This window comes from Tauraco erythrolophus, chromosome 4, assembly GCF_009769465.1.
Source record: "Tauraco erythrolophus isolate bTauEry1 chromosome 4, bTauEry1.pri, whole genome shotgun sequence".
In the NCBI taxonomy this organism is placed as follows: Eukaryota; Metazoa; Chordata; class Aves; order Musophagiformes; family Musophagidae; genus Tauraco; species Tauraco erythrolophus.
Genome location: NC_141468.1, coordinates 69,134,351 through 69,161,905, shown reverse-complemented (window position 1 = coordinate 69,161,905; position 27,555 = coordinate 69,134,351). Strand labels below are relative to the sequence as shown.

Genomic DNA, 27,555 nt, shown 5'->3' with positions numbered 1-27,555 from the left:
ACTGTATTTGAGCCGGAAGGTTGTGGTACTATTTTTGAATTAGATGGAGGGTTTGGCAGGCTGGCTTTGAGGGGGAGGGTGATGGGGAAAATATTCAAGACCTCTGAGGTTCTAGCTGAGCTTGAGAGGAATCCTCCTGCAGGATTTTGTGGAAGGAGGCAAGAACTTCGTGTTTGTGTGGTAAAAGCTGACCAATAGTGTCTGCAGAGTAGCAGATTTCCTTTCTTCCTGTAAATAAATAGTATCTTTACTTTTAGAAGCTAAATAGGTTTCTAGCCTACACATTGATTTCGTATATCTAAACCTCAAAACATCATCTTATGTGGTCTTCTCAGTAATATTATTCTAGAAATCTCATATTCAAAGCGAATCTGGACTGATGTCTTTCAGGAGTGACACACAATAGGAACTTCGTTCATCTCAAAAGTTCAAAACAGGAGTGAGTTTAGAAGACTGGTATCATGATCCTGTGCAGTAACTCGGATTCTGAGACACGGTGCTGATATGACAGAAACTAGAATTACTTATAGAAAACTAGATCACATCTAAATTACCTATAGAAACTAGAATCACAGAGTCATCATGTGCTGAATTTAACAATCTGTATATCAATTAATGGGAAAATGCATCTTAAAGAATTTTGTCATCAGTCCTGAGTTAATCTTAGAGTTAAGGGAGGAAAAGATGTCAAGAAAATTTAGATAATTAGGGAGAATGAGAGCAAAATAAAGCTGGTTTTTTTCCTATTGTTTGTTTTTATAAAACTTTTGCCAGTATTGTTCACCAAACTAAGATGTTTTTATCAGTCATATGTAAACATTACTTATCTGAGTGATCTTTCTGCACCAGTTCCTAGGTCTCTGAAACATGTTCTCTGAAGCTAAGTTAACAAGAGAACACATATCCTTCCTAAGGAAAATATTTTAGAAATTTGTTAATGGATAAAGAGATATGGGCAATCAATAAAAGATTTTAAGCCTTTCAAAACCAAAGCCAACCCACTTATTATAAATTTTAGCTGTTAGATAAATTAGGAGTTGGCTAGTACTGGACCCTATTCATTCAAATAGTTACACAGCTGTTGTTGCTCTTTCCTAGCCATGACTTCTGTGTTTGTCAAAATTTCTTGCTCCAAAATATGGCATAGTTGGGAATAGTGCTGTAGTCTAAGAACTGCAGCTGTGTAGATTATATTCAATAATACTGTTGTAAATAGTATTTTGTGCCTGCTTTGTTCATGGGCCTATGTCTTTCTCCATTTGCTTCTATTAAATATGTGCATCGTATTAAAGTTACGTAGTATATCATTTTGACCTTTTAATTTAATTGAAGCAAAACATAATAGAATGAATAAGATAAGCATTTGGTAGTCCAAACTATCCAAGCAGACTAAATTACTCTAGTTTATTGGTTTAAATGTAGTTGCTATTTTTTTTTGAAACAGCTTTTCACATACAGATATAGAGACATTTTTGGTTTATAGGAAGGAAATATTTTTAGGCAGGAAATATTTTTCCAAATTGTTGTTCTAGTCATGCAAATACTTAATGTCCTTTCATAGTGAATCTGAACTGTAATGCCAGTGTATTTGGTTGTTGATGAACTAACTGCAAAATGACCTTCATCTCTATGATGTATATCAAAATGTATATAATTATGTATATAGTTAAAATGAGAGATACAAAGATGATTTTGACATAGTCATATAAGTTATAAGTCGGGTACAGCTAGTTTTAGTGAACTTAGCTTTAACAGAGAAAATGGAGCTTTAATATAGAGGAAAAAATGTCCAAAATCTTGCACTTGAAGTGAACCCTGGACTCGGAACCTATTTTGACTGTACTTGGTCTCTGAGAAGTAGTTTAAATATTTGGAAACAGATCACTCAGGGTAGGTAGATCAAGTGAATAAATTTCTGCACAGAATACAATATAAAATTCTTTCTTTTCATTTTCATTTTTTTCCCCTGGCATTTCAAGGAGAAAACAAACTAGCTGTTGGATACCCTGACAGTAAAAGAGCAATATTTTTTCCCAAAAAATTCCTTCCATCAACAGTCTAGCAATTCATATGTCAGATTTCTGTGTTAAGAACAGGTTGATTCATGAAAGTCTTTGCAAATTTGGAACAAAGCCTGAAACTTACTGAAGGCCGATGAGGGAGTTGAGCAAAGAAATCAGAACTGAGCAGAAAAGCAGTTGCCGTCTGTACCAGCTGTGAAACACGATGCTCTTGCTTTGCATCAGTGCAGTGCATTCTCTGATCAAGTGGACTAATCCAGAGTGAAGGTAGTCAGTGGCAATAGCAAAATATGCTACTGAGTTTGAAGGCAAATACGACGCATGAGTGATGAAGCAAATTGTTAAATAAATTGAAATTTGCCCTTACCTACAAATATTTGGGCAGCGATCGTAACCTAGCAATAGCAGAATGCATGTAGAGTGACATGTACAAATTGATCTTTTTTTTTTTTTCTAATTTCTTCTATTCCCAGTTCTTTGAACCCCTTGCATAAGTTTTATATGATGCCCAATTACTAAATGCTGGGCACTGAAACTGGTGTCTATATGAGGCAGTATTATTGTAGGATGGAAAATATTTTGAAATGTCAACACTTCTCCAAAGCAGTGAAGTATCTTGTCAGTTCAAGACTGTGCATCAGTTGCTCATTTAAATTTTTCTAATGAGTGCTTAGGAGTACTTGTGAATCTCCTGCTGAGGCTGAAGAGGCATTTTTGTTTGGGTTGGAGATGATTTTCCACTCCAGAAGATGACCTGGTTTGTGGTACTGTGAAACGGTACAGACAAAGCATTCAACATGTAGACTTCAGCAGTCAGTTTTAGCCGACTGTCTATAGTGTAGCATCAATCTTGTCCTACTTTCTCAGCTAATCGTAATATAGTCTGTGGTTTTGAAGATATTCAGTGGCCTGGGCCCAGAAAACCTGAAAGACCTCTTAAAGGTCTGGGATGTAGACTGTACTTCTCTGGCAAATGAAACTTCTACAATTAAAGTTGAATTGAACTAAAATTGAGAGCTGTTTCAAGCTAGACTTCTCCAGGCTCAGTGGTGCTTTAAGAAACCTGTAGCAATGTCTCTTTTATCAACAAAACTGCTGAGTCCCAAACATTATCTCCAGGAAGAAGACAAATGAGAGAACAAAACACACCTGATTATTATTGTTCTTCTTTCTTAATACACTATTGGAGTATACTTGTTCTGATGTCATATAAAAATGTGGAAATGTACATCCTAAAGAGATGACTTTCTCTCTCTTTCTGAGAGAGATTACTTGCTGAGTCTAGATTACTAGTTGTTTTGTACTGTTCTTGTGAGTGTAAATCTTTGGTATCTATCCAGCTGTGCTCGTTTGATCTTCCTGAAGGTGACGGAGCATGTAAGGAGGTCATCAAAGATCACTTAGCCAGGAGAGCTGAAGTTGCTTCCTACAGGAAGTGTTAACTGTGTATTTTCATTGAATAAAAATGTAGCAGCATTTTTAACCAGCAGGAGTTAAATGCGTAGAGGGAGACTGAAAACATTATACTTCCTGAGAGAAAAGGTAAATGACATTTGCTAATATGCTTTGGAGTCAGCCAAGGTGGTTGCACCTGTTTGAGCCATTCGTAGCATTACCTCCCATTTTCTTGTGTATAGGTACAAACTTGAACGCACAACTAGGCATTGCAGCTTCAATCTTGAGTATACTGAGGTGTTTTCTGTGGGCAGAATATGCAGTTCATATCTCCTAATGAGCTCAAAATTCTGCAGTATAGAGACAAGAGTATTTATAGACTTGAACAGAGCTCTGTATTATGCAGGGTATTACAATGGGCCAGTCTTTTCTCCTTTATTTTTCTTTAAGATCCTTACTCTGTGCACATTGAAAAACAATCTGATTAAAACAAAGTACTCAGAAGTACATTGAGGGGAGAATTAATGGAATTTGTTTTCCATAATCCCTGTTAACAATGCTGACCTTACAGGAAGGTTTGTGGTTTTTTTTTTTTACGCTACTGATTATTTTGTTTTCATTGATCTTGTGACTGTCCTTTTCCCATTGCTCTATTTCTAAAACTTACAGTAGCTACAGCAGCAGCTGATCAGGGGAAATGCTGTCTGTTAGATGGTAATAGGAAGTAAAGAAAAAATATCTTACATTAATAAATTGGTGTGGCTATTTGATGTCTAGTTCTCTTCTAAAGACATTACAAGGATTTTCAATATATTCTGATTGTCTAGTTTGACCAGAGGCTCCTTGTGCTTGCCCAACTGAAACACTGCTATGATGGTTTTTTTTTTCATTTTTTTTTCTTCATGGCAACAGCTGCAAAAGTGTGCAACACTGCCACAGAATGTCCTAGAATTTGATTTTTTGTCCCAGTGGATCCAGTATAAAAATAGCTTCCAACTAATTCCTTCTACTTTATCAATAGACATTAATTCCCTCAAGTTTAGTAGTTTTAATATATCCTTGTGAGGATATTAACATTTTATGAGATGTACAACAGAATTGAAGAGATGTACGAGTCCATTAAGAGAGATGTACGAGTCCATTCATAAGAGAATTCACAGAATCGCGGGTTATACAAAATCATTTGCAAGAGCAAGAAGCGTTTCTACCAACTGGCGTAGCACTGGTCAGTAAATCCACCCAGCGTCCCCTTTCCCTTCCGTCTCCTCCCTGAGGGAATGGCAGTGCCCACGCTCAATTATGTGTCCTGCTTTTCTCCAGCCCTCTTGTCTCGCCTTTCTCAGCCGTCCCATCGCCTTTGTCCGTGCAGCAAGCTATTCAGCGCTTGGACGATTATCTGATGCTCGTTGGCCTAATTCTGCCAGACCTTCTCTGAACTCCCTGAGAAGAGGGAATAGAGGGAAAGCTGCTCCACCGCACTGCGGCTGCGGCTGAGCGAACGTGTGCGGCTTCTCGGGAGAGGCTTCAGTTACTACGGATACTTAAGCAGTTACACAATTTAGTATTCTGCTTGTTTCAGGATCGGATTGTAACTGTTTGAAAGTTGCAGTATTTTAAGTCATCCTTTCTGCACTGCATCCTTCCTCAAGCTTGGTTTTTTTGCTTGCATTAATAAATATAAAATAAAGCTCGAAAGGACCAAAGATACACACATATATACGGTAAAAGCATCTGATCTACAGTAATTCTCTTCCTTCTCCCTCTGATTATTTAATTTATCAGCATTTGTAGTTGATACGGTTGAAGTCTAAAGCTTTTTGTGGTACATTCATTTCTTTATAGAGTCCCTCATGGCACTTTTCAGACTGCAGCGATAACTACAATCCCACTTAAGTGCAATTAGGTTATTGGAAGCACAGATAAACGTTACCTCCTATAAATTTAATATAAGGCAGAGATAGATAGTCACCCTTAATCAAGCGTTTCTTCAAGTTTAATGTAGTCTGTGATAGTATATTTGGAAGAATTTTGTCAACACCACTTTCAAATGTCAGTTGATGGGATTTAAGCCAATTCCTGCGGTGCACAGGTTTTTCAGGGTAAGTCAATAAGCTATTCTAGAGTCAGTGATGCTAGGAACGTGGCTTTTCACATCCATCTACTATGTATCCTATACTAGTACTTATTTTTATACCATAAGAGTTGCATGGGGTTTCTAATGCCAATTGCTGTCAACCTTCCCTTCATGTTTGCTCCCTGTCAGGTCTCTGTAGTTACTGGGGGACTGGTGCCTGTGGCATGCTGGAGCACAGTGCCTGCGGAGCGGTGGCCAAGCCCCTGGGACCGCCAGTTCCACTGGCAGGGCATTGCCTACTCCTGCTGATTTATGCCTGCCTTTTATTGAAGGGCAGATATAGTTTTCATTTTTTCATTTCATATCAAATGCTCTCACTTCTCCCCACAATATGTTTTGGGAGTGTGTGTGGGAATGAACAGAATCGTGTTCTTGGGAATTAAGGGTCTTTTCATTAAGCCTCTCTTTTTGATGGAGCTAGAGGTATGTTGCTCTGACAGTGGAACATATTTGGACCCTGTCTGTGAAGTGTTTTTGCTGCCCACAAATGCTGCATTGTTGCTTAAAGTGATAAAAGTTAATTTAAAGATCCTCAGCACTTGCGACTTTAGTCACTTTATGTGTCACCTTGTCTTTTGCATTCTAGTCACTGTTGTGTTAAACAGTGGCTGATCATTAACAATCTGATTAGAAAGACTTGTGGTAGGGATGGGGGAAAAGCACGAAAAATTAAAAAGGTATTTTCAGAGAGCCAGGTTTTCAGCAGTATAGGCACACAAAGGTTCAGTGAGTAAAGCAAGCTCAAAGCTGAAGGCAATTATCTATTCTGCTGGTATTATTATTGAAGTCACGAGGGAAAAGCTAAAGAATGAGAGCACCAGAATTTTGGGCAACATTTTAAATCGCTCTTTTGAGCTCCACAGCACAGCTAGATCCTCTGATTATGCTTAATTCTTTTTTATGATAAAAACTGCATTTATGGAGGCCACATATGTGTTTGCTGCAGTACACTGTAAATAAAACAAGCAAACTCCTCAGTTTTCTTGCTTGTTAAAGTAGCACATGGTTTGGCTTTTATCCAAGAAAAATAACAAGATGCCCGATACCAGACAATGCATAAAAAACTATATGAAGTCTCTGTATTCATAAAGCAACTTTAAGGTTAAGTAAAGCCAAGAGCATCTCTTCTTCATTACCATAGTGAGTTCTTATGCAAAAATCTCACATATGTTTGACAGTTCAAAGAAGCAGTTCATGAGGGATTAATCATTGTCGTTGTTGTTTGCAGTGCCTCCAAAGCCAATTCATCTGCAGAAGGTGTCACCTGTTACATACCAAACCCCTAGGCATAAAGCTTTATCAAATCAGAAACCAAGAATGGAGGAAGAGACACAGACACCTGTTTCCAGCGTCGCAAAGGAAAAGTCCAGTAAAGTGTCGGATCTCATCAATCGTTTTGAGGGAGGCAGGTATGTAATAGAATTTAAATTGGTTTCTGACTCTTGTGTGTGGCTTGTTGGAAATTGAACCTGTGAGGAAGAACATAGGTACTGCAATAGTGCTTAAACCCACTGCTGCCAGAGTAGTTGATGGCAAGACTCCACATATTTTGGCATGGTGCAAGCCCCAATTATATGTTTAGCCTGTACAAGATCTGCTTTTTCATAAGGTGCTAATCTTGGCTTTTCTTAAAAAAAAAAAAAAAAAAGAAACAAACAAGCTTGTGGCATTTTTAAAACATCTTGAAAAATGTCAGCAATATGAAATAAGTGCTGATTTTTAGAATGAAACATTGGAGCTAATCTTGAATTCTTTTTTTCTTGTAGAAAACTAGATTTACTTTTATAAGCACATAGAAAAACCCGAAATCGTGGTTTTCCCTTTATGCTGACTTAACGTCTTCAGATCATTCATGTGAAGAGGGTGAACTGTACGAGTTATTTGTATTGATACATCATACATTATCTAAACTGTTTGCTTTGTAGTACTTGATGATTTCTGTGGAATAGCTTGGTGTTCTTGAGTTTTGATACTGCCTTTTACAGGAAACATTTGGAGCTTTGAGAAACATGAGCCACAGTGAACTCTGCTTTTGCAAAATAGTGTTACTTGTGTCTTTAATTAGGTGTACGTGACAAGCATTATAAGCTCTGAAACAGAAGTTCTGAATATGTCTGCTCTGTGTAAAGAGAGCGACCTTCCAGAAAGCCCACAACAGAGCAGCAGCTCAAGAAACAGTCCAGTGACAGTTGAGCATTGCAAGTTTTGGATGTGACTTTCTTGTGTTTCCTCAGAATACTGATGTTTTGAAGGGATGTCCCCTACGGGAATGAATGCATGATGTACAACAAAGCACGTGCTTCTGAAGAGTCAGAGTATTAAGGCTTTCATTGAAAGAATTTCCCCTCAAGATGGGGTAAATTTAATCCTTTATACAGAAGCAGCTGAGCGTTGCAAAAGTACGTTTGTCCAGTGGAATATAAATTATTTCAGTGCTTCATCTGCAAGAACTGTCTGTCATTAGGCAGAGACTTAATTGCACTCCATCATGACAGCTGCTCAAAGATGGGAAAAAGAAATTACTGCACTGGAGGTCCTGTGAATTCTTCTAGCACAGGTTTCTAGTCCTGTTATCGCTTTTGTCTCCCAGTCTTCCTCAAAAGCATCACCCAAGTATTTTTATCAGTGTAGTATATTTAGAAAAACAATTTTATCCTTTCTGAAAGGAAACTGAGGTTCATTGTGCCCTACACCAATGAGCCCTACGTTTCTTCCTCCTGTACATACCTGCTGTATTGTGCAGGAACTTTTTCAATATTATACAATTAAAGGAAGCTATAAAGAATGTAAGGAAAACTTTCTTTATTTGTAGACTTTTAAAAATAGGGATGTTTTGTTCTGGGGACTAGGGGAAGCTGAGTTGCTTTTTGACCCACATCATCATCATTCGTTAAGTACACCCAATGATATCTGTCCAATGGTTAAATTCTCCTCAACTCTATGATCTCTGCTTATGAGAAACTTCCATAATTAGCATGCCATGTTCTGGAATATCCTGCTGTGGCTATGGAAGCAGTTCATGAACTGCAAACCGTGATTTTCAGTTATAATAACATATTTTCATTAGTCTGTACAGCCCACAAACTTGTAGGCATGGCAAAAGGTTAATTAAACCTCTTTGCTGTGTGCATGCAATTGAAAAACACAAATTAATTATATTTTGGAGTTAAACTTATTTTTTTAAAAAGGAATGATCTTTACACAACTAAATGAAAACTGATTTAATTTTTTTTATTATGTGATGAGAGATGATGAAGTTAGTTTAAGATATTTTTTGAGCTCTGCATGCTGAAGTACAGAATATGCTTGCAATATTTGTGTAAACTGTCCTATAAATAAGAAGTAAACATAGAATCTATAAGTAGTCTTCATTTTTCCAGAAGATCAGTGGTACATACTAGGAACAATATGTTAGAGGGGTAGTTATGGTACCAATTTGCAGGTTGAATATGACTTGTTAAATGTACTTTGGACAAAAATGTATAGGTTTTATTTTGGTTCAATTTTTTTTGTGTGTTTGGGGTTTTTTTGTTGTTAAACTATAGTGAAACAAAGCACTTTCACAGAGTAGGCTAACGTTTATATTAGCCTAAAATTCAAAATCTCAAAAATAAAGAAAGAAATAGTGAAAGGTATGAACAAAGAATAACATAAGTTTAAAGCAGAGATAAAACATGGAGGAAAGAAACCTTCAGCAAAAATGCGGCATGGCAAAAGGACATGCTAAAATAAGGAAACTAGGGGAAGAAATGGGATAAGGATTTAGAGCTCCTCCTGCAATATGCTGAGCTAAGGAAAGAGATGCTAAATGTCCTTGGATGTTTTTCATGTGTTTTGTATAATTAAAGGGCAATTAGGGAACAGGCTGCTTGTTAGTTTAGGCATTGGACTGGGGCTGGGGAGAATCCGAGTCTTTCTCCATTTCTGCCAATAACCCCCTGGGACACTTTGGGCAAGTTGCTTCATATATCTGTGCCTCAGTCCCCTTATCTATTACTGTAGCTGATCATACTGCCTTCCATTTTACAAACTGAGATTCAAGATGGACAAGAATGTCATGAATCAATATGGATGGCACTCCACGTTTCCAGTGGGAGATGCATGATTTTTTGTGTTTTAATGGAATACTGCCGTTCGAGTCTCAATGGCATGAACTTGCTAATATTAACACCCAAAGAAACGGTTTTGGAGAAATTGGTTATATGGTGCAACTCTCCTACTCCCCATACCAGGCATTTTTCCATGATTTTACCAGGGATTTTACCAGGGATGCCATGTTTAACTTCTCTCACCTGTTTTGTTTATTTGGTGTTTTTAGCCCGTTAAATCCTAATGATTTGAAGAAAGATTCCTCCGTTTTCCACACTTCTAAATCTCAAGGAAGATATGGGTCAACACCATCACCTCAGCCAAAACTCCCTTCCCAGCTCTCACTACAAACACAGGGAAACAATAATACCGACAAAACTCAGGTTGCACAGCTGCACACAGCCAACGGAGTAGTAGCACAAGACCAGACAGAAGATGAGGACAGGAGATTACTTGATCGTGGCTCTGCTATGTCCGCCTCGGTTCCGGATAATGCCATCAACAGCAGCTTGATAAATGGGGAAAGAGAAAGTACTTCCAGAGAGTCATTGCAAAGTGTGACTGCCTGTGAAGGACAGGTGCTTAACAGCAGCTACAGGACTCCAAGCAGTGATACACTGCTTCCATCTGAAAGTGAAACTCTAGCAATTAGTACTAACATGAAGGAAGAGGAAATCAGTAAGCAAGATCAACCTGTAGAAACAAAGGTAAAAAAAGAAATTGTTTCTTTCTTGCTGTATTACTACTTTGTGTATTTTCTCTAGGTTTTTATTTACAAAAAATAAGCTTCCTAGAGCAGGTCAGAAAGTTGAAAATCTTTGTTATTTTTCCTCTGAAACTTAAAATTTGTTACCATTTCCTCTACTGTTAAAAAAGGTTATTTAAAGAACTATCAGCAAATTTGTCTTTAAAAAAAGAAAGGTAAAAGTTTGACTGTCCAGTGGCAATTCAGTGACACGCTTCTGAAAATAATGAAAAGAAAAAAAATTGTTTTGCCAAGATTTTTTTGGTGGTGGTAATTTTATACTGTTAGCTTGGAAAATGACACAAATTCTAGAGCAGGAGCTGTATCAAGAAAGGGATATCGATGTTTCATACGTGTTCTCAGGGTTTAGAAGAAAAGAGAAAAAAGAGACAAAAAAAAGTTTTGCTCTACTCTTCCCTTTTCCTTTTATCTTCCCCCATTAGGTATCTGAGAGTTAAAAAAAAAAAAAAAGTGAAACTAAAATATTTAGTTCTGTGCTTATTCTGTGCTTAAGTAAAATATTAGCACTGTGCTTCAGCTGTGCCATATTTATATGTGTGTATTTTATATACATCACATGTTAGTGCTGTATATAAAATAAAATTCCACATATAATAAACTGCAGCGACAGTGCTTCAGGCAGAATTCTCATGTGAATCCTTAACTTGGTTGTCAAGTCAAAGCTGGAAAGGCAGTGGCAATCTGCTATCCATCGGATAGATGCAAGGCTCAGAGTATACTAAATACATGCCTTGTTAGCAAGGAGAATTTAGGATGAATTTGAGCTTTCTCATAAGGAATGTTTTAAATAATTAAGGGAAATAAGTGGGTGGAAGAAAATCTGTCTTGGGAAATTACTTGCTGTAAAATTGTGAATATTTCCACTTCTAAAAGTTTGATTATGCGGTTTGCCTTCTTGTACTGAAGCGTTGGTGGCCAGTAAACATCATTAACAGTTCTGGTCCAGTCATGCCATGTGTGTCACGGCAGAGGGGGCTGGGCTGGACTGGACCCTCCCAGCCTTCCTCTTCACCGCAGAGCCAAACATCTGGGCATTGATAAAGCTCTTCACTGCTTGTCACGAGTACACCTGCATGAGTTAACTACAGACGTCTCCAAGTCCTTGAGCTTGATTAGCTGGGGGTCACGTACGCACATGCTTGAGGGTAAATTCTGCGTGTAGGAATGATGTGTCTCAAATTCTTGTGTGTTAGAGGATAAAATATCCTAGGTAGTGATAAGAAGGTGCTGGGATGTGGGGGGTTTCTTGTTTGTTTTGGGGATTGTTTTTGCCAGTAATGAATGAACATTATGATACCCATCTAAACCTAAGCCTGATCACGGTCCAAGGCACCTTTAACCTGCCACACCTCTCATTATGGTTCTGTCTCCTGTTCCCTAACGCCTGTTTCCTCTCTCTGTGCCAATAAAGTGCTAAGTGCTCCATAGGCAACAATGTTAAGCTTGAATCCAATTCACACAGTAAGGTGCTGGCAGCATTTTCAGGAAAAAGCAGAAATGGGAAGCAGTCCTGTTGTAAAGCCCAGGAAGGAACTGGGCAAATGCTAATGGCAGCAATCTCAGCAAAATCTGTCTTTGAGGTGCTGGGTGACCACCATGTGTGATCTGCCTTATATTGACCAAGAGTCAAATTGTGAGGTGCAACATGGATGTTACTAGATGTATTGTTTGCTGGGGCTAGAAGGGTAAAAAAAAAAAAGACAAACCCATGCAGTATGACTCTTAAGTCAGCATTAGTGGAGAACCAAATCTGTAAAACTGAACTGAATCACAGCAGCACTTCCTAAGATACCAGCTTGCTTGCAATACAAGGACATCCCCTTTAAGTCTAGTAAGATTAAGAAGCATGTCTACCACAGATTGATCTAAGGACCACGCTTTACAAAATCAAACACTGATTTACTTTGCGTTAGTGCAACCTATACATTGAAATCAGCCCTGTGGAGGTTTCAGTAGCTGCTGCCATGCTGTCTGGAATAGGGGAGAAGGGTGGTGAGGAGAGATCTGGTAAGACCTTTAAGCTGTTACTGTGTCCAAGCAGGCATTGGGAAGAAGCAAGAGCAATTAGACAGTCTGTGGTTTTGCTAAGCACCCACTTAGTCAGTAAAGGATCTTAAAACTGGGATGCAGTCCAGTTAAGTTACACTAACAGCACTCTTCCGCCCTTTTTAATTAAGCAAGTGTAGGTGCAATTGTGTAAAAGCAATAGGAGCAGATGTATGTGAGTCATAGACAAACTTTAAATTATGCATCTGATATACATTTTGATACTGATCCACGGTATCTTCTTTGTCTCTTTCATGCCATGTTTCCTAACTCAGGGAAGAGAAGAAAGTGGTGCTATTGCATTGTAAGTGCATACATGCGCAGCAGAAATAAACTAAGTCCACTGCTGGAAAGAGTGAATTAAATTAAATTAAAAGCTTTTGACATTGTCCCGCACGACATTCTTCTCTCTAAACTAGAGAGGCATGGGTTTGATGGATGGACCACTCGGTGGATAAGGAATTGGCTCAATGGCCGTACTCAGAGAGTAGTGGTCAACGGCTCGATGTCCATGTGGAGACCGGTCACGAGTGGCGTCCCTCAGGGGTCCGTGTTGGGCCCGGCCCTCTTCAACATCTTTGTCGGTGACGTGGACAGTGGCATGGAGTGCACCCTCAGCAAGTTCGCCGATGACACCAAGCTGTGTGGTGCCGTCGACACGCTGGAAGGGAGGGATGCCATCCAGAGGGACCTCGACAGGCTGGAGAGGTGGGCCCGTACCAACCTCATGAAGTTTAACCAGGCCAAGTGCAAGGTCCTACATCTGGGTCATGGCAATCCCAGGCACAAATACAGACTGGGCGGAGAATGGATCGAGAGCAGCCCTGAGGAGAAGGACTTGGGAGTACTGGTGGACGAGAAGCTCAATATGAGCCGGCAATGTGCTCTTGCGGCCCAGAAGGCCAACCGCATCCTGGGCTGCATCAGGAGGAGTGTGGCCAGCAGGTCAAGGGAGGTGATTCTCCCCCTCTACTCTGCCCTCGTGAGACCTCACTTGGAGTATTGCGTCCAGTTCTGGAGTCCCCAACATAAGAAGGACATGGACCAGTTGGAGAGGGTCCAGAGGAGGGCCACGAAGATGATAAGAGGGCTGGAGCACCTTTCCTATGAGGACAGGCTGAAAGAGTTGGGGCTGTTCAGCCTGGAGAAGAGGAGGCTCCGGGGTGACCTTATAGCGGTCTTCCAGTACCTCAAGGGGGCCTACAAGAAAGATGGGGAGAGGCTGTTCAGGAGGGCCAGTTGTGATAGGACAAGGGGTAATGGTTTTAAAATAGAGGGAGGTAGATTCAGGTTGGATATTAGGAAAAAATTTTTACCATGAGAGTTGTAGAACACTGGAACAGGTTGCCCAGAGAGGTGGTGGATGCTCCATCCCTGGAGACGTTCAAGGCCCGGTTGGATGAGGCCCTGAGCAACCTGATCTAGTTGGAGATATCCCTGTTTGTTGCAGGGGGGTTGGACTAGATGACCTTTGAAGGTCCCTTCCAGCCCTAACGATTCTATGATTCTATGAAATTGGAGAATGGTACAAAACCAGAGCAGAAGTTGCTTTTTAACTTGGAAAAGAAAGCTTTTTTTGGAATAATGTTGCTCTTGCAATTATGTTTTTATTTCTCATCGCTGTAGATCTGACTAAAGTCAGATTCTTGCAGGTTCTGGAAACGTTTAGACAAAACTTACTAAATTTTGCAGTGTTCTGAAACATTTGCCCCAAATGACCAGAGCAGAGTATACTTGATTACTCTTCTTTACTGTATTAAATTGAAAGTCACAAACCACAAATATCACAAGGAAAAAGACAATTTAAAGTGAAAAGATTCCTGCCTTCCAGCAGAAGTACCTTCTGTCATAAATTTTGGTTGGCCTAAAACGCGGAAGCTGAATAGTACAAGAACATTCCTATCAATTAACTTCCTGAATAATGTCTTCTGAGAAATCTGCTGCTAGAGCTAACTGAAGACAGGAAGACAAATGATTTGGTATTTGTTATGAGGCTGATAGGAAATAGGGATATAGACTGCATGCTTGCCACAGATGGAGAAGAATCCGTTGCGCATCTTTATTAAAGTCCTTATTTGATGGCTTCCTTTTACTGGCAATATTGAGGGCTCTGGTGTTTCAGATGAAAAACCTGGTGGAGATCATATGTTTCTAAATATAAGGTGAAGTTTTGATTTAAATAAAAACTATGCTAAGGCATATGGAAAATAAGGGGGTGATTGGTGACAGCCAAGATGGCTTCACTAAGGGCAAATCGTGCCTGACTAATTTGGTAACCGCCTATGATGGAATTACGGCATTGAAGGATAAGGGAAGAGCAACTGACATCATCTACCTAGACTTGTCCAAAGCATTTGACACTGTCTCACACAACATCCTTGTCTCTAAATAGGAGAGACATGGTTTTGATGGAGGGAACATTTGGTGGATAAGGAATTGGCTGGATGGTAGCACTCAAAGAGTTGCAGTCAACGGCGCAATGTCCAAGCGGAGGCCAATGACGACTGGCGTTCCTCAGGGGTTGGTACTTGGACCGGCACTGTTTAATGTCTTTGTTGGCAACATGGAGAGAGAGGGATTGAGTGCACTCTCAGCAGGTTTGCAGATGACACCAAGCTATGTGATGTGGTCAACATGCTGGAGGGAAGGGATGCCATCCAGAGGGACCTTGACAGGCTGGAGAGGTGGGCCCATGCGAACCTCGTGAAGTTCAACAAGACCAAGTGCAACGTCCCACACATGGGTCGGGGCAATCCCAAGTACAAGTACAGGCTGAGTGGAGAATGGATTGAGAGCAGCCCTGAGGAGAAGCAATTGGGAGTGTTGGTTGATGAGAAACTCAACATGAGCCGGCAATGTGCACTCGCAGCCCAGAAAGCCAACTCTATCCTAGGCTGCATCAAAAGAAGCGTGGCCAGTAGGTCAAACAATGTGATTCATCCCCTCTACTCTGCTCTCATGAGACCCCACCTGGAGTACTAATTTCAGCTCTGGAGTCCTCAGCACAGAAAAGACATGGACTTGTTGGCATGAGTCCAGCGGAGGGCCACGAAGATGATCTGAGGGCTGAAGCACCTCTCCTGTGAAGACAGGCCGAGAGAGTTGGGATTGTTCAGCCTGGAGAATAGAAGGCTCTGGGGAGACCTTCTAGCAGACTTCCAGTAGCTAAAGGGTGTCTACAAGAAAGCTGGAGAGGGACTTTTGACAAGGGCATGTAGCGATAGGACAAGAGACAGTGGATTTAAGCTGAAAGAGAGAAGATTTAGATTAGATATAAGGAGGAACTTCTTCACTCTGAGGGTGGTGAGGCACTGGACCAGGTTGTCCAGAGAAGTTGTGAGTGCCCCGTCCCTGGAAGTGTTCAAGGCCAGGTTGGATGGGGCTTTGAGCAACCTGGTGTAGTGGAAGGTGTCCTTGCCCATGGCAGATGATCTTTAAGGTCCCTTCCAACCCAAAACATTCTATGATTCTATGAAACTTCCTTGCTAAGTTAACTTTCTGCCAAGGAAGTTGCAACACTGGACAAAGAAAGGTTCTGCCAGCTTCTTCCTGGTTCTACAATTTTATGTAGAACAGTAAATGCAACAGTAAATCAGGAACAAAGCTGTATATCTTCTGCACCCAATTTAAACACGTAAATCCTCTTGAGAACAATAACAGGATCTTTACTGTTTTTCATGGTTTCTATGCAAGAAACTCACTCACCATTTGTGTAATGGGCTGTTGCATAGAGTTAGCATGCCAAAAGGTGATGGTAGGATTCAGGATTTTCATTGCAGGTCTTGCAAAATTTAGTGCATTCCTTTATTTCAGAAACTGGAGTCTCAAGAGATTAAAGGAAATCTTAAGCTCTCATGGAAATTTACATTTATATTCCAAATACTTAGGAAAGAAAGCTTTTGATAATAAAGCAGCTATGACATGAATGGTCTTAGAAAAGAAAACCCTGCTGTTACTTTAGACCAAACTCAGCATTACAAACAAACAAGTGCCGCATAGATTGAATACTATTTGTTTGTATTCTACATCTCTTACCCCATGTGTATTTCTTACTATATCACTATATCAAAGCCTTTGTGGCAAGGGCTACATCTAAATAGGGGTGAATCATGTACAGCATTACTATCATGTCAATAGGTATAGTTTGCTTGATGGGAGATGGATCCTGTTTGGTTTGGGTAATAAGTTATGGCCATATTGGGAGTTAGTTTAATTTAAAGCCTATTTTAAATTGGTGTAATTTTTGCAAGGTTAGGACAATGAGAAAACAAAATTAGGAAATGTGAACACAGATGCAAAGAGTGCATACTTTCAGTGGCGTTTTTCATACCTCAACTTCAGAGTTCAAACACAACTTATGTAAAAATTACTTGCTTTAATTTCTGAAGCATCCATAGTAATGTAATGATTCTAAGGATGTGCAACTTTATACTAAAGAATATATAACTAAGCCTAAGTGAAATATTTATTGTAAGCATGCTATGTAGAGATAGAGGTTTGCAGTCCTGCCTTATGAACTTTGCCAAATATTTGGGTAGAATGGAAAGTATGGTCTGGTTGAGATTATTATTTTTTAAATACCTCAGATAATAAATGATTCAACCAAACCAAATCTGGTTTGAGTAAACAAAGATGATGGTAACAACTGCTCTAAGTTACTTTCGTATCTTGTCTTCATTAAACAATAAATTTGTTTCTTGTTTATATACCCTGTTTAGCATATGAACTATTTCATGGAAAGAAATAAAAAGTTATAGTATTTGGAATATTTAGACTCCTTGTCAAATTTTGTATGCTTATAGCTTAAAGACGTGGAACTAAAAACATCTAAAATTGGAGTTTTCAAAGGTTACTTTGTGCAAGACAAGTAGAACTGAGAATTCAGTTCAGCTGCACCTATAGAATGAATGATAATATTTTATTCAATTTTCGCCTTTTATTTGGAAAAGAGTAGAGGTTCATCGTTTTAAGTTGCTTAAGTGCTTAAAAAAGCTGCCTAAACATTTCTGACGTGATCGCATTCTACTTTGAAGTACGCATGGAGAATATAATGTTACCTCACACTTTTGATATTTTCATCATCAATTGGAAATTCTGCACATCTAACATGAACGTTCTTTATATATCACACTAACCATTCCTGATTGTTTTTATATGTTGAGTTGCCATGTGTTACGGATTGTCACAGAAGTTTGAAAAGTTCCCTGAAGTCATTGAGAAGTTGTGCTTTAAGCAATAGAGCATGTGTCCAGGTATACCTTGTAGTAAATTTTTGTCTCAGCATTTTTTGCTTAATGGCAAGGAACCTAATATAAATACTGATGTACTAAAAGCATAAAGAAATCATTTTCCATGAAAAAAATATGTCCATATCTTTAATTTCTATTATCTTATTTTCATACTTGCGAAAAGAGATGTGTGCATTTATGGTGATATCCCACAAAAATAAAGCTTAACTTGTAACTTAAAAGAGAATTAAAATTCCCTTTTACTGTTAATGACTACATTTGATACAGTAGTTCTTTAGGGAAGCATTGAAGTTCTCAGAAGCTGAACACTAGCTTCATGTTTTCCATGGTTTTTAAAAGTTGGTGTTTTTTTTTTTTAAGAATTTTTCCCTATTATCTCTTCAAGGTTTTTCAAGGCTGTTTTGTTCAACAGCTATAATAAGGAATGGCTTTGTGTCATTCTTACTGTCACAAAACTTTATTCAGGATTTATTTCCAAATTGTGTTGTACAAGTTGCTTCCTGCTACTTGGAATAGCCAAAATCTAGTCTTTGGAAGCTAAGCCCATTGTTGGGGTCTGCCTGCCCTGAGCCCATAGCTTGGCTGCTCCCTGCATGCCTGCTCCGGGGAAGGGTGAGTGTGCAGCTGGGGGTAGAGGTGCAGCGCAGCATAGTGTGTGCCACGGCAGAGCTGAGATGGCTACAAATGAATTCCCTGAAGACAGGAAATAAATATATATATACACATAGATGCCAGTTGCAACACTGGATTCATGCAGTGGTGAGTCTTTCCACCAAACATGCCTTGCCATCTAGCATGGTGCTGCCAGAACCCATGTATCCACCCATGCATCTGGTCCCAGTTCACCTCATGTGCTCAGGACAAGTGGCTGCCAATTCCATCAAGAAAAGCTCCTCATGAGACAGATGTCACGACTACCAAAATAGCTTGCGACCTGTTGTTTCCAACAGGAGGGAAGCTGGTGTGACCTTGTGGAAACCAGGTGCTTTTCTTTGGATCGATACCAGATAAGACATTGAAGTGGGAGAATGAGAGGTGATGAGGATGGAGCTAGTAGTAAACACAGCAGGGAGTTCATGTGACATGGACAGATATTGAGATGGTGAGGTGGGAAACTGAGGACTTCTCTTAAAGAAAACTAGCAATGCAATTCTGTTCTTGCACTGGTCTCATCCTGTAGGTGAGTGTTCTTAACACTGCAATAAGAACATGCCGCTATGGTGAAAAGATAACTCATCTGTGCTGTGTGTTTTTTCCCACATAAAAAAATCCCGAGATGGGTAGTGTGATTGGTGTTGAAAGGAGACTGAGGTTCACGAGTCAGGAAGATGTGTAAGGTTGATACTGAGAGGATGGGAAAGCTGGGGTCAGAGTACAGTGGGAGAGTAAGAGGGATTTGCCCTTACTGAGGCGTGAGGATTAAATGCTTTTTCGGAATTGCTCATTTCGTGTGATATTTTTGAGTCTGCTATGTGTGGTCTTCCCTTTTTTAATTAGTCCAAGTAATCTTCTGAAAACTGCAGATTGGTTCTATAGCAGTGCTTCAGGGAGCAAATGGGGTTTTGGGGAGAGAAAAAAAAAGTAAAATAAAATTGCTGAGGAACCAGTAGCCTCCATAGTTTTGTGCCTCAGGTCCACGTGTGAGATTCCTTGTAAATGGATGCACTGAAGGCATGTTGTAGCTGTAATAGCTAATCCTCCAGCTCCCTGCAATGTCTCTTGACAGCACTTAAAATGCTGTTCTGTAGGTTACTGTGGTTGCTATGCTGATTTAAACAGATTTAATGAAGAGCTTTGAAGTCTCTATTGAAAGCCTGTATTTAGAGAGGAGGCTTGCCATGTAGCAGTGTGACTGTTGACACTGCAGATAAGAATTGAAATGTGTTCAAATTTGGAATACTTATTGAATACTGAAAAGGAAAAAAAAAAGCCACTGAAGTCCTTTAAATGAAAAGATTGTACTTTAGTGTTCAGTATTCTGCAAACCATCTTTATAAATGTACTTGCAAATGTTTATCGTACTCTTGTGGAAATCAGTGTGCAGTTTGAAATCAGAAATAACTTTCAAGCTCTCCTCCTTTATTTTTTATGAAGGCTTTCTATGGTTTGTCTAGAAAATTACCACTTTCTCATAAGCACTGTGATAAGACTGCTGTTTGCTTAGGAAACACTTAGATGTCGTTAGATGTGAACATTTTTTTCAGCACTAGCACTAAATCTGGAAGAAAAATCTTGTAATGGAAGTGTCATTTTGTTGAATCTGACACTTGTGAGCATAAGGCATTTCCCTAATGTTTTAATATTTCAAAAGGCTGTGCTTTCATTGTTTGTTTCGAAGTAACTTCTCATAGCAACTCATAATTTGATATTCTAACGTATTTAGTTTAATACCGAAATTTGAATGAACATTTTGAGTTTCTGTTCAGCAGAAGAATCAAAAATACATTTTGTGGAATGAAAAACTTTAAAGCAAAAACCTCCCTTAAGATGCAAAAGTGACTTCTATAAAGATCTGCAGAAGAAGTCCTCTAATTGCAGTCAACAATTAATCAGCAATGAGTGTATTGATGAATATAAAACATTTTGTACAGTATTTTTCAATAATTCTCTTGTGGAAAGAACATGCAGTTCAAATAACTTTTGAAACGGAGGCGGAGGCGAACACCAACTAATCCCATCTGTTCCCTCTTACTCTGCAAATCAGTTCTTCCAGCTCTGAAAGGTCAGTGGTACTCGATTACCAGGATGTGAGCTGATCTGTGAAGTAAGGAGTTGGTGCTCTGGCAAAGATCCCTGTACAAACTGCAAAATATTAAATGTTTTAGGCTTCGAGTTTTACTCAGCAGTCTGATTTTTATCCTCATCTGACTTTTGTATTTGTTGATTAAACTGCTGGAAAGTTTGTATTTTTCAAAATGGAGTGTCTACTACTAATTTGAAGCTTGGATTTCAGCTATGTTTTGGACTGTAAGATAATCATATGTCTTTTCAGCTTTCTTTTTAATACTAAATTATGTTTCCTTTAGTATTGTAAGAGCTCTTCTTCTTTTCCTTCAGGAGACAGATGAAGAGAAACGTCACAAAATTGCCAGTGAACTTCTGCAAACAGAAAAAGCCTACGTTAGCCGACTTGACCTCCTAGATGGGGTACGTTTTTCTTGAATTTGTTTTTGTTGTCTTGCCTTGAATTCACTTGAACAGCTAGGCATAAATATGTATATACATTAGATAAGAGATGACACTTTTCCAGTCAGTCATTTGCTCTTGCCGTATGACTTTGCCTATGTTTCTATTTTAAAAACACTACATTTTTTTTTAAGTATTAAAATTTTGTGGCTATTAACGCAATAGGTTCTATGTGTGTAGATGTCACCATAAGCAACAGTAGTGCAAACCTCATACTGGTAGCCCTTCCAACAAAGGGGATGGATAACATTATGCTCATTCATTTCTTGGCTTCTGGTAACGTGGACCAGAAGGATATCATTTTATGATACTGAAATTGCCTGCCCACTAGAAAATTACTAAATCTTTCAGATTTGAGCCACCCGAAAAGAATTTTTCTTTAGTGTCAAAGAGCCTAGGAAGAAGCTCGTTCTAAACTCTACATGCCCTATTTTGCCACTATACAGTTAGACTAAGTCCTGTTGAAGAGAACAGAAATTAACCTTCTTGCAAGGAAAGGGTTGAATTCTTGTGCTCTGTAGAATCAAACTGATATTTCTTAAATGCGGAGGTCTGTAGTTCTTGAGTATTTTCCTTTTAAAACCTTGTTTACTTTCTCACATTATACCTAAACCAATTTTACCTGGATACCTGAAGCTATGCTTTGTCTTACTTCATGATATTTTTCTCAGACAGTGCTGTTTAAATTCCTCAGGCCTAATGCATAAGTCTTGTACACAGAGTTGACGAAAAGTAAAAAGTCTCCGCTGATACAATAATTGTTCAGGCTTTTTGGGGATCTAAGTAGTTGTCCTCATGAAAGTGGATTTCCTAGCAGACCCACACTGGGATGGATATATGGTGTGTTTTATAAGACAAAGTATTTGGGGAGAAAAATAAAAAACTGAACAAAACAAAACAAAAAACTATCAAAAAAACCCTTTTCACATAGAGAAGTTAAAAAAAAAAAAGGAAAATGTTTACTTCGTTCATAGGTTTTTCTGATGAGTAATGTACAATTATTTTCCTTGATTTGATCATAAGTGCATTACTCCTATGACTCTTTTCCAAATATGAACTGGACAGAGTTCTGAAAAATCAATTTCGAGCACAGCTGCTCAACTGCAGTTAATGAGAGGAAAGCAGAAAACTGTTATGTTTCTAAACTGGATTAAAAAGTTATATAACCTTTATAGTCTTGTCATGGTTTAACCCCAGACAGCAACTAAGCCCCACACAGCCGCTCTCTTCCCTCTGGTGAGATGAGGGAGAGAATCGGAAGAGTAAAAGTGAGAAAACTTGTGGCTTGAGATAATGACAGTTTAATGGGTAAAGCAAAAGCTTCACATTCAAGCAAAGCAAAACAAGGAATTAATTCACTGCTTCCCATCAGCAGGCAGGTGTTCAGCCATCTCCAGGAAAGCAGGGCTCCATCACACATAACAGTTACTTGGGAAAACAAATGCTATCGCTCCAAACATCCTCCCTTCCTTCTTCTTCCCCCAACTTTATATCCTGAGCATGACGTCATAGGGTATGGAATATCCCTTTGGTCAGTTGGGGTCAGCTGTCCCAGCTGTGTCCCCTCCCAGCTGCTTGTGCACCCTTAGCCTTCTCGCTGGTGGGATGAGGTGAGGAGCAGCAATGGCCTTGACATTGTGTAAGCACTGCTCAGCAGTAACGAAAACATCCCTGTGTTATCAAGGCTGTTTCCAGCACAAATCCAAAACATAGTCCCATACTAGCTACTGTGAAGAAAATTAACTCTATCCTAGCCAAAACCAGCATAATTTTTCAAAGTAGTTTGTCAAAATTAACTAACTGTCTTCTCAGAGATGCAGGAAAATGAGCATGTTTTAACGTATAGGTGAAAGCATACGTTTTTTTCCCTTTTAAGACACTGGTGCTATATCAGTTGGGATTACTCAAGTTCCTGTCTTCAGGCTCTGGGTTTTGGGTTTGTTTTTTTTTCTCTTTCCCAAACTTCTGGAGCCCTTTCTAGGGAGAAGCAGTCTGTTCAAGGATGGGAGAGAGAGAGAGAGGGAGACCATAACTCCTCATAAGCACTGTTTTATGTGATGTGCACATTAACAGCTGCACTCATTTTGTAGCTGCCTCTAGTCAAGTAAAGCCCACTGATGGGGAAATAATATAATTTTTTAATATAGTAGAGTCCAGTCAGAACTGGGATCCTTTTATGCTTTAAACGGTATGCATGGATCATTCATACTCTGCCAACTACTTTGATTTCAAAAGGATAAGGGGATACAGCATATAGAGACAGTGGTTGGGCTCATGGTGATCAGACTTCATGTTAATTGAAAAGGAGGCAAGAGTGGAAAATATGACTGGAAGACTGGGAAAGCTGAGATGATCTAGCTGTTAAAACAGACAGGATGCCTGGAGACGATCCAAAATGGCACTACTTCAGCTTGGCTTTCCTTATGTCTGCTCTGCTTGCGGTGTTTTCCTGGCTCACAAGAAAAAAAGTGGGGTGTAAGGGGAGGAGAAGCATTTAACTTCTGGTGAGGGAAAGACAATAAATGAGTTTGTCATTACCTGTCCATATTACTGAAACATTAATCTTGCCCCAGTTGGAGAAGGAGGGGTAGGTAGGTCTTCATCCATTGAGTAAAGATAATAGGTGATAAGTTTGGGGTTCTTTTTCTGTATTGCAGGTATTCTATTCCAGACTCCTTGAGGAAGCCAACAGAGGTTCATTTCCAGCTGAAGTGATTAACAAAATATTTTCTAATATTTCATCGATAAATGCCTTCCACAGTAAATTCTTACTTCCAGAACTTGAGAAAAGAATGCAAGAATGGTAAGAAGCGATTGACTGGTTGATATATTACTAAAACCGTGTTTGTAGAAGCTCTGTCACAGGTTTGAGGTAGGGTAGGTACTGTCATAACTGAAGTGCTCCAGGCCCAGGAAATACTGTGGGTAGGAGAACATCTGCTCTTCCACTCTTCATTGGGATCTGACTCAATAGAGGACTTGCGTCATCTGTTCAAAATAAAGGACATGTATCTTGCTGAAGCCAGTGAGATTACTCATGATTAAGTGCCTCTCTGAATTAGGGCTTCAGACGGAAATTATGTGCTACCTGGTGAATTCATTGCATAGAATATAAAACATAAATAACATACGTGTGTTTTGTGCTACCCTTGTAGCACAGTAACCTTTGTCGTTATTGTTTTCTGTAATAAGGTGGGATACATTCTTGTTTCTCTGTGTTTTGGTTTGCTATTTGAAAAAAAAATCCATGTCAGGTATATTTTGGGGCCATTTTTCCCACAGCTTTTCTTGACCTCTATCTGGAGCAAGCAAGAAGGAATAGTTGATGTGTAAATATACTCTGTAATGATCATGTAAAGATACTGTAGTATCTTTATCCTGCCTTGTTGTATGTGATTCTGGAGATAGTAAAATATAGACATGGATTTTTGGTCTATATTATGTAATTGTCAAAAAAAAAAAAAGGTCTCAAACAATTGCTGCGTCCCTACCTTATTTTGGAAAAGGGGTCACCAGATCTAAAAAAAAATTTTGAAAAATAACAAATGTTGTTTCATCCAGTTGTTTCACCTCAGCACCTGTGTGACTCATTTTGCTTATTCTCTAGTGTTTATTATGCGGAATTCAAGTGTTTGTCCATATATCATTTCCAGTTACACTTTCATATAACTCCTTAGTTGTCAAAAATCACACTAAAAATTGAGAAATAATGTATTTTTGTGACGTATATGAAAATCTCAGACGACACAGTGGTGCTTTAGACACAGAATATCTCCTGACTATGTAAGATGACTACCCTTTAAAATGATAATTCTTTAAAATAGAATTGTTACCATGCACAAACACATGGTAGTCCTGTATGTCTATAATGAAAGAAAGTAAATAAGATGTAAGCATCATGAAATATAGGAAAGCTTACATCTTAACTTACATTCCTTCCAGAATGACTGTGTAAGGTAAACTTACTCTTTTCTTCTAATCAATTGAAAAAATCTGATAGGAAATATGCCTGGTTTAAAATAGGGTACATATTCATGAGAAGTGGAGTTTAACTTATTGTAATGGTGTTTAAAAAGCAGCTTACACTACGTTTTGTCAGTGCCGTATATATTTGAAATTAAATTTGTGTCGTACTCTTAAAATTTTGCTCTAGAAACTTTATGGACCAAAGAAGAGGGGTTGCATTACCTTACATATCTGCAAAATAGTAGATTGCTCACTAATATCGTGTACACGATTATATAGCTTCAAAGGTTGAAAAGTGCTTTTGCAGATGAGCTTTGACTATTGGTGTAAAACTAATAAACTGCACCATAAAGACGCTATCTTTCCCACCTTGCTTGAAAACAACCTCTGTGCTGTACCTGGGACGGCCTGTTTAAATGTCCTTAAAACATTATGCTTTTGGGAGGAGTTAAAAGAAGAAGGGGTGCAATTGAAGAGAACTATTTCTGATCATTGCTGAAAGAATAATCTGAGAAAACTTTACCTCCCCATCACCAGCCTCCAGAACAGTCTGGCACAACAGCCTCTGCCAGATACAGATTTCACTTTCCTCAGCAGTTCTCCTAATTAGACATAGAAAATACTTAAGTATGTTCTAATGGTAGGTTTATGCACTTCTATTGTTCTTTAGCTTCCAATAAAAATAGCTGGATAAAAAATTCTGACACTTTCCCTGAGTTGTGGTTTGTTTCGAAAACGTAAGGTAAAAGTATATAGTTTTGCAACTGGGAAAGCAGATCAGAAGCAGATTCTCCTTTCTTAGAAAAAAAGGCAGTGTAGACCTAAGACTGTCAGGTGGAAACGAAATTTTCTGGTAGTTGCATTTTGAAAGAGTTGAGCAACAGCTGGAGCAGAATATCTCTTCTACAACATATGGCCTGAAAACACTGGAAACAGCCTTGTTGCAATATATTTCCAATGAAAAGAACATAACAGAGCTTAACAGTGGTCCCACATCAAACAAAATGTTTACCTAACTCTGTCTTTTGTACCCGAGCATGACCGATAGCAGATACCTGGGGAAGAATATAAGAACACAGTGTGATAGCCTCTAGGGGCAGGGATGGTGAAGAAATTATTTCACTCCTTCAATGTAAAGTTTTGGAATCTGTGACGATTACAGAGCTGACCTACTCATATGATTTATTTTGCTTTGAAACTGCAACTTTCAATTTTGTTGGATGCCTGTTACCTTGTATATTGGAAGAGAACGCAGTTGCTCAGTAGTCACCTTTGTTGTGCTGTGATTTTACACACCTTTCCTTAGTTTTCTTGCAGCCATGACAATTTTAAATGACATGCTACAAATCGTGACTAGTAAGTCAGTTATTTCATGTTTGAGTTTTTACAATGCAAATGTGAATACAGTTGTGGTCTGATAGCACAGAAATACCAAGTGTTTCTGTACCTACATTACAACATGAAGTACTATTTCTTGACCCGCATAATGGTGCTATCCTTGTTGTCTGGCAGCAATGCAGTGCTGATTTGGGTCCATGGTAATAGTTCTTTTTCTGATCTGTCTATCCAAGAGAATAGTAACTGTTCTGGACCTGGTGGAATTTATTAGAATTTAATATTTTTGGCTCATGGCATGTAAGGTTTGAATATGAGATGAACTAGTTGCCTACACTTCCAAGTCCATCAAGGGAGGATGCTGCTCTCAAAAGCTTCTACTTTCTAAGACTTCTCTGTCCTTCCTATTCTTCCAGAGCTCTTTGTATGATATGGACCTTGTCTGTCTTTATCCCTGGAAGTTTTCAAGGCCAGGTTGGATGAGGCTTTGAGCAACCTGATCTAGTGGAAGGTGTCCCTGCCCATGGCAAGGGAGTTGGAACTAGATGATATTTTAGGTCCTTTCCAACCCTAACCATTCTATGATTCTTAACTGAAACGATGAATTTGTGTTTTTACAGCCTCAGAGTCTTTGGACATATAAGGGCCTTGCATGAAAAATAGTTATTAAATTTTTGAATCTTCGGAGACAGTGAAATCACAGGGCTCTGTGTAAATGAGCAGCCATAGGTATCCAAGAAGCAGGCATAGCAAACTATTCCCACTTGGTTTATAAGAATTTTGATGTTTTCTTTTAATGTTTGTCTAGTAATAGTTGTGAAACAGTTAAGTAGAAGTATTTTTTTTGTGCCACTTTCTTTAGATAAAAAGGATTGCCACAGTCCTTTCTGCTTGAAGTTTTTTTTTAATTGTAAAGTTTTATAATTACTTATCTGTTACATTTATCAGAAAATGTTAATGTCTGTGGGATTTTTTTTCTAGTGACCTTTAGAAATATATTCACGTTTCCTTCTGTTCTGTTGGAATTGACATGATCTGTATTTTATTTTCAGTTAAAAATTGAGCTGTTACGTTGCAATAAAATGACAACCCAGGGAAATAGCATTCAGTGAATGAAAGGAGTGGGTTTAGTGAATGAAAGGAGTGGGTTTCTGTTTTTTGCTTTTGAAAATGTACGTACCTGCTTCATGTAGAGCGATTGAACAAATATATGAAGTTAATTAAGGGTGGGGAGCCTTGATTTTGGAGGCCAACTTCCCACCCTATCTTGTCCCCTTCTCTAGTTGCCAGGCCCAGTAGTAGCTCAGACCTCTGTCAGGTCATACATAGGTAACATCTTGCCCCCAAGCTGTACCAGCCTTTGCCAGT

At 38.9% G+C, this 27,555-nt stretch overlaps 1 protein-coding gene across 1 annotated transcript in view; it reads left to right on the top strand.

Moving 5' to 3' along the window:
- The window catches only part of FGD4 (FYVE, RhoGEF and PH domain containing 4), a 114,791-nt gene that overhangs the window by 74,198 nt on the left and 13,038 nt on the right, over positions 1–27,555 (top strand). The window contains exons 4-7 of the mRNA XM_086610396.1: positions 6,779–6,959; positions 9,869–10,346; positions 20,758–20,847; positions 23,544–23,689. Coding sequence (XP_086466522.1) covers positions 6,779–6,959; positions 9,869–10,346; positions 20,758–20,847; positions 23,544–23,689 — 895 coding nt within the window. The remainder of the gene's footprint in view (positions 1–6,778; positions 6,960–9,868; positions 10,347–20,757; positions 20,848–23,543; positions 23,690–27,555) is intronic.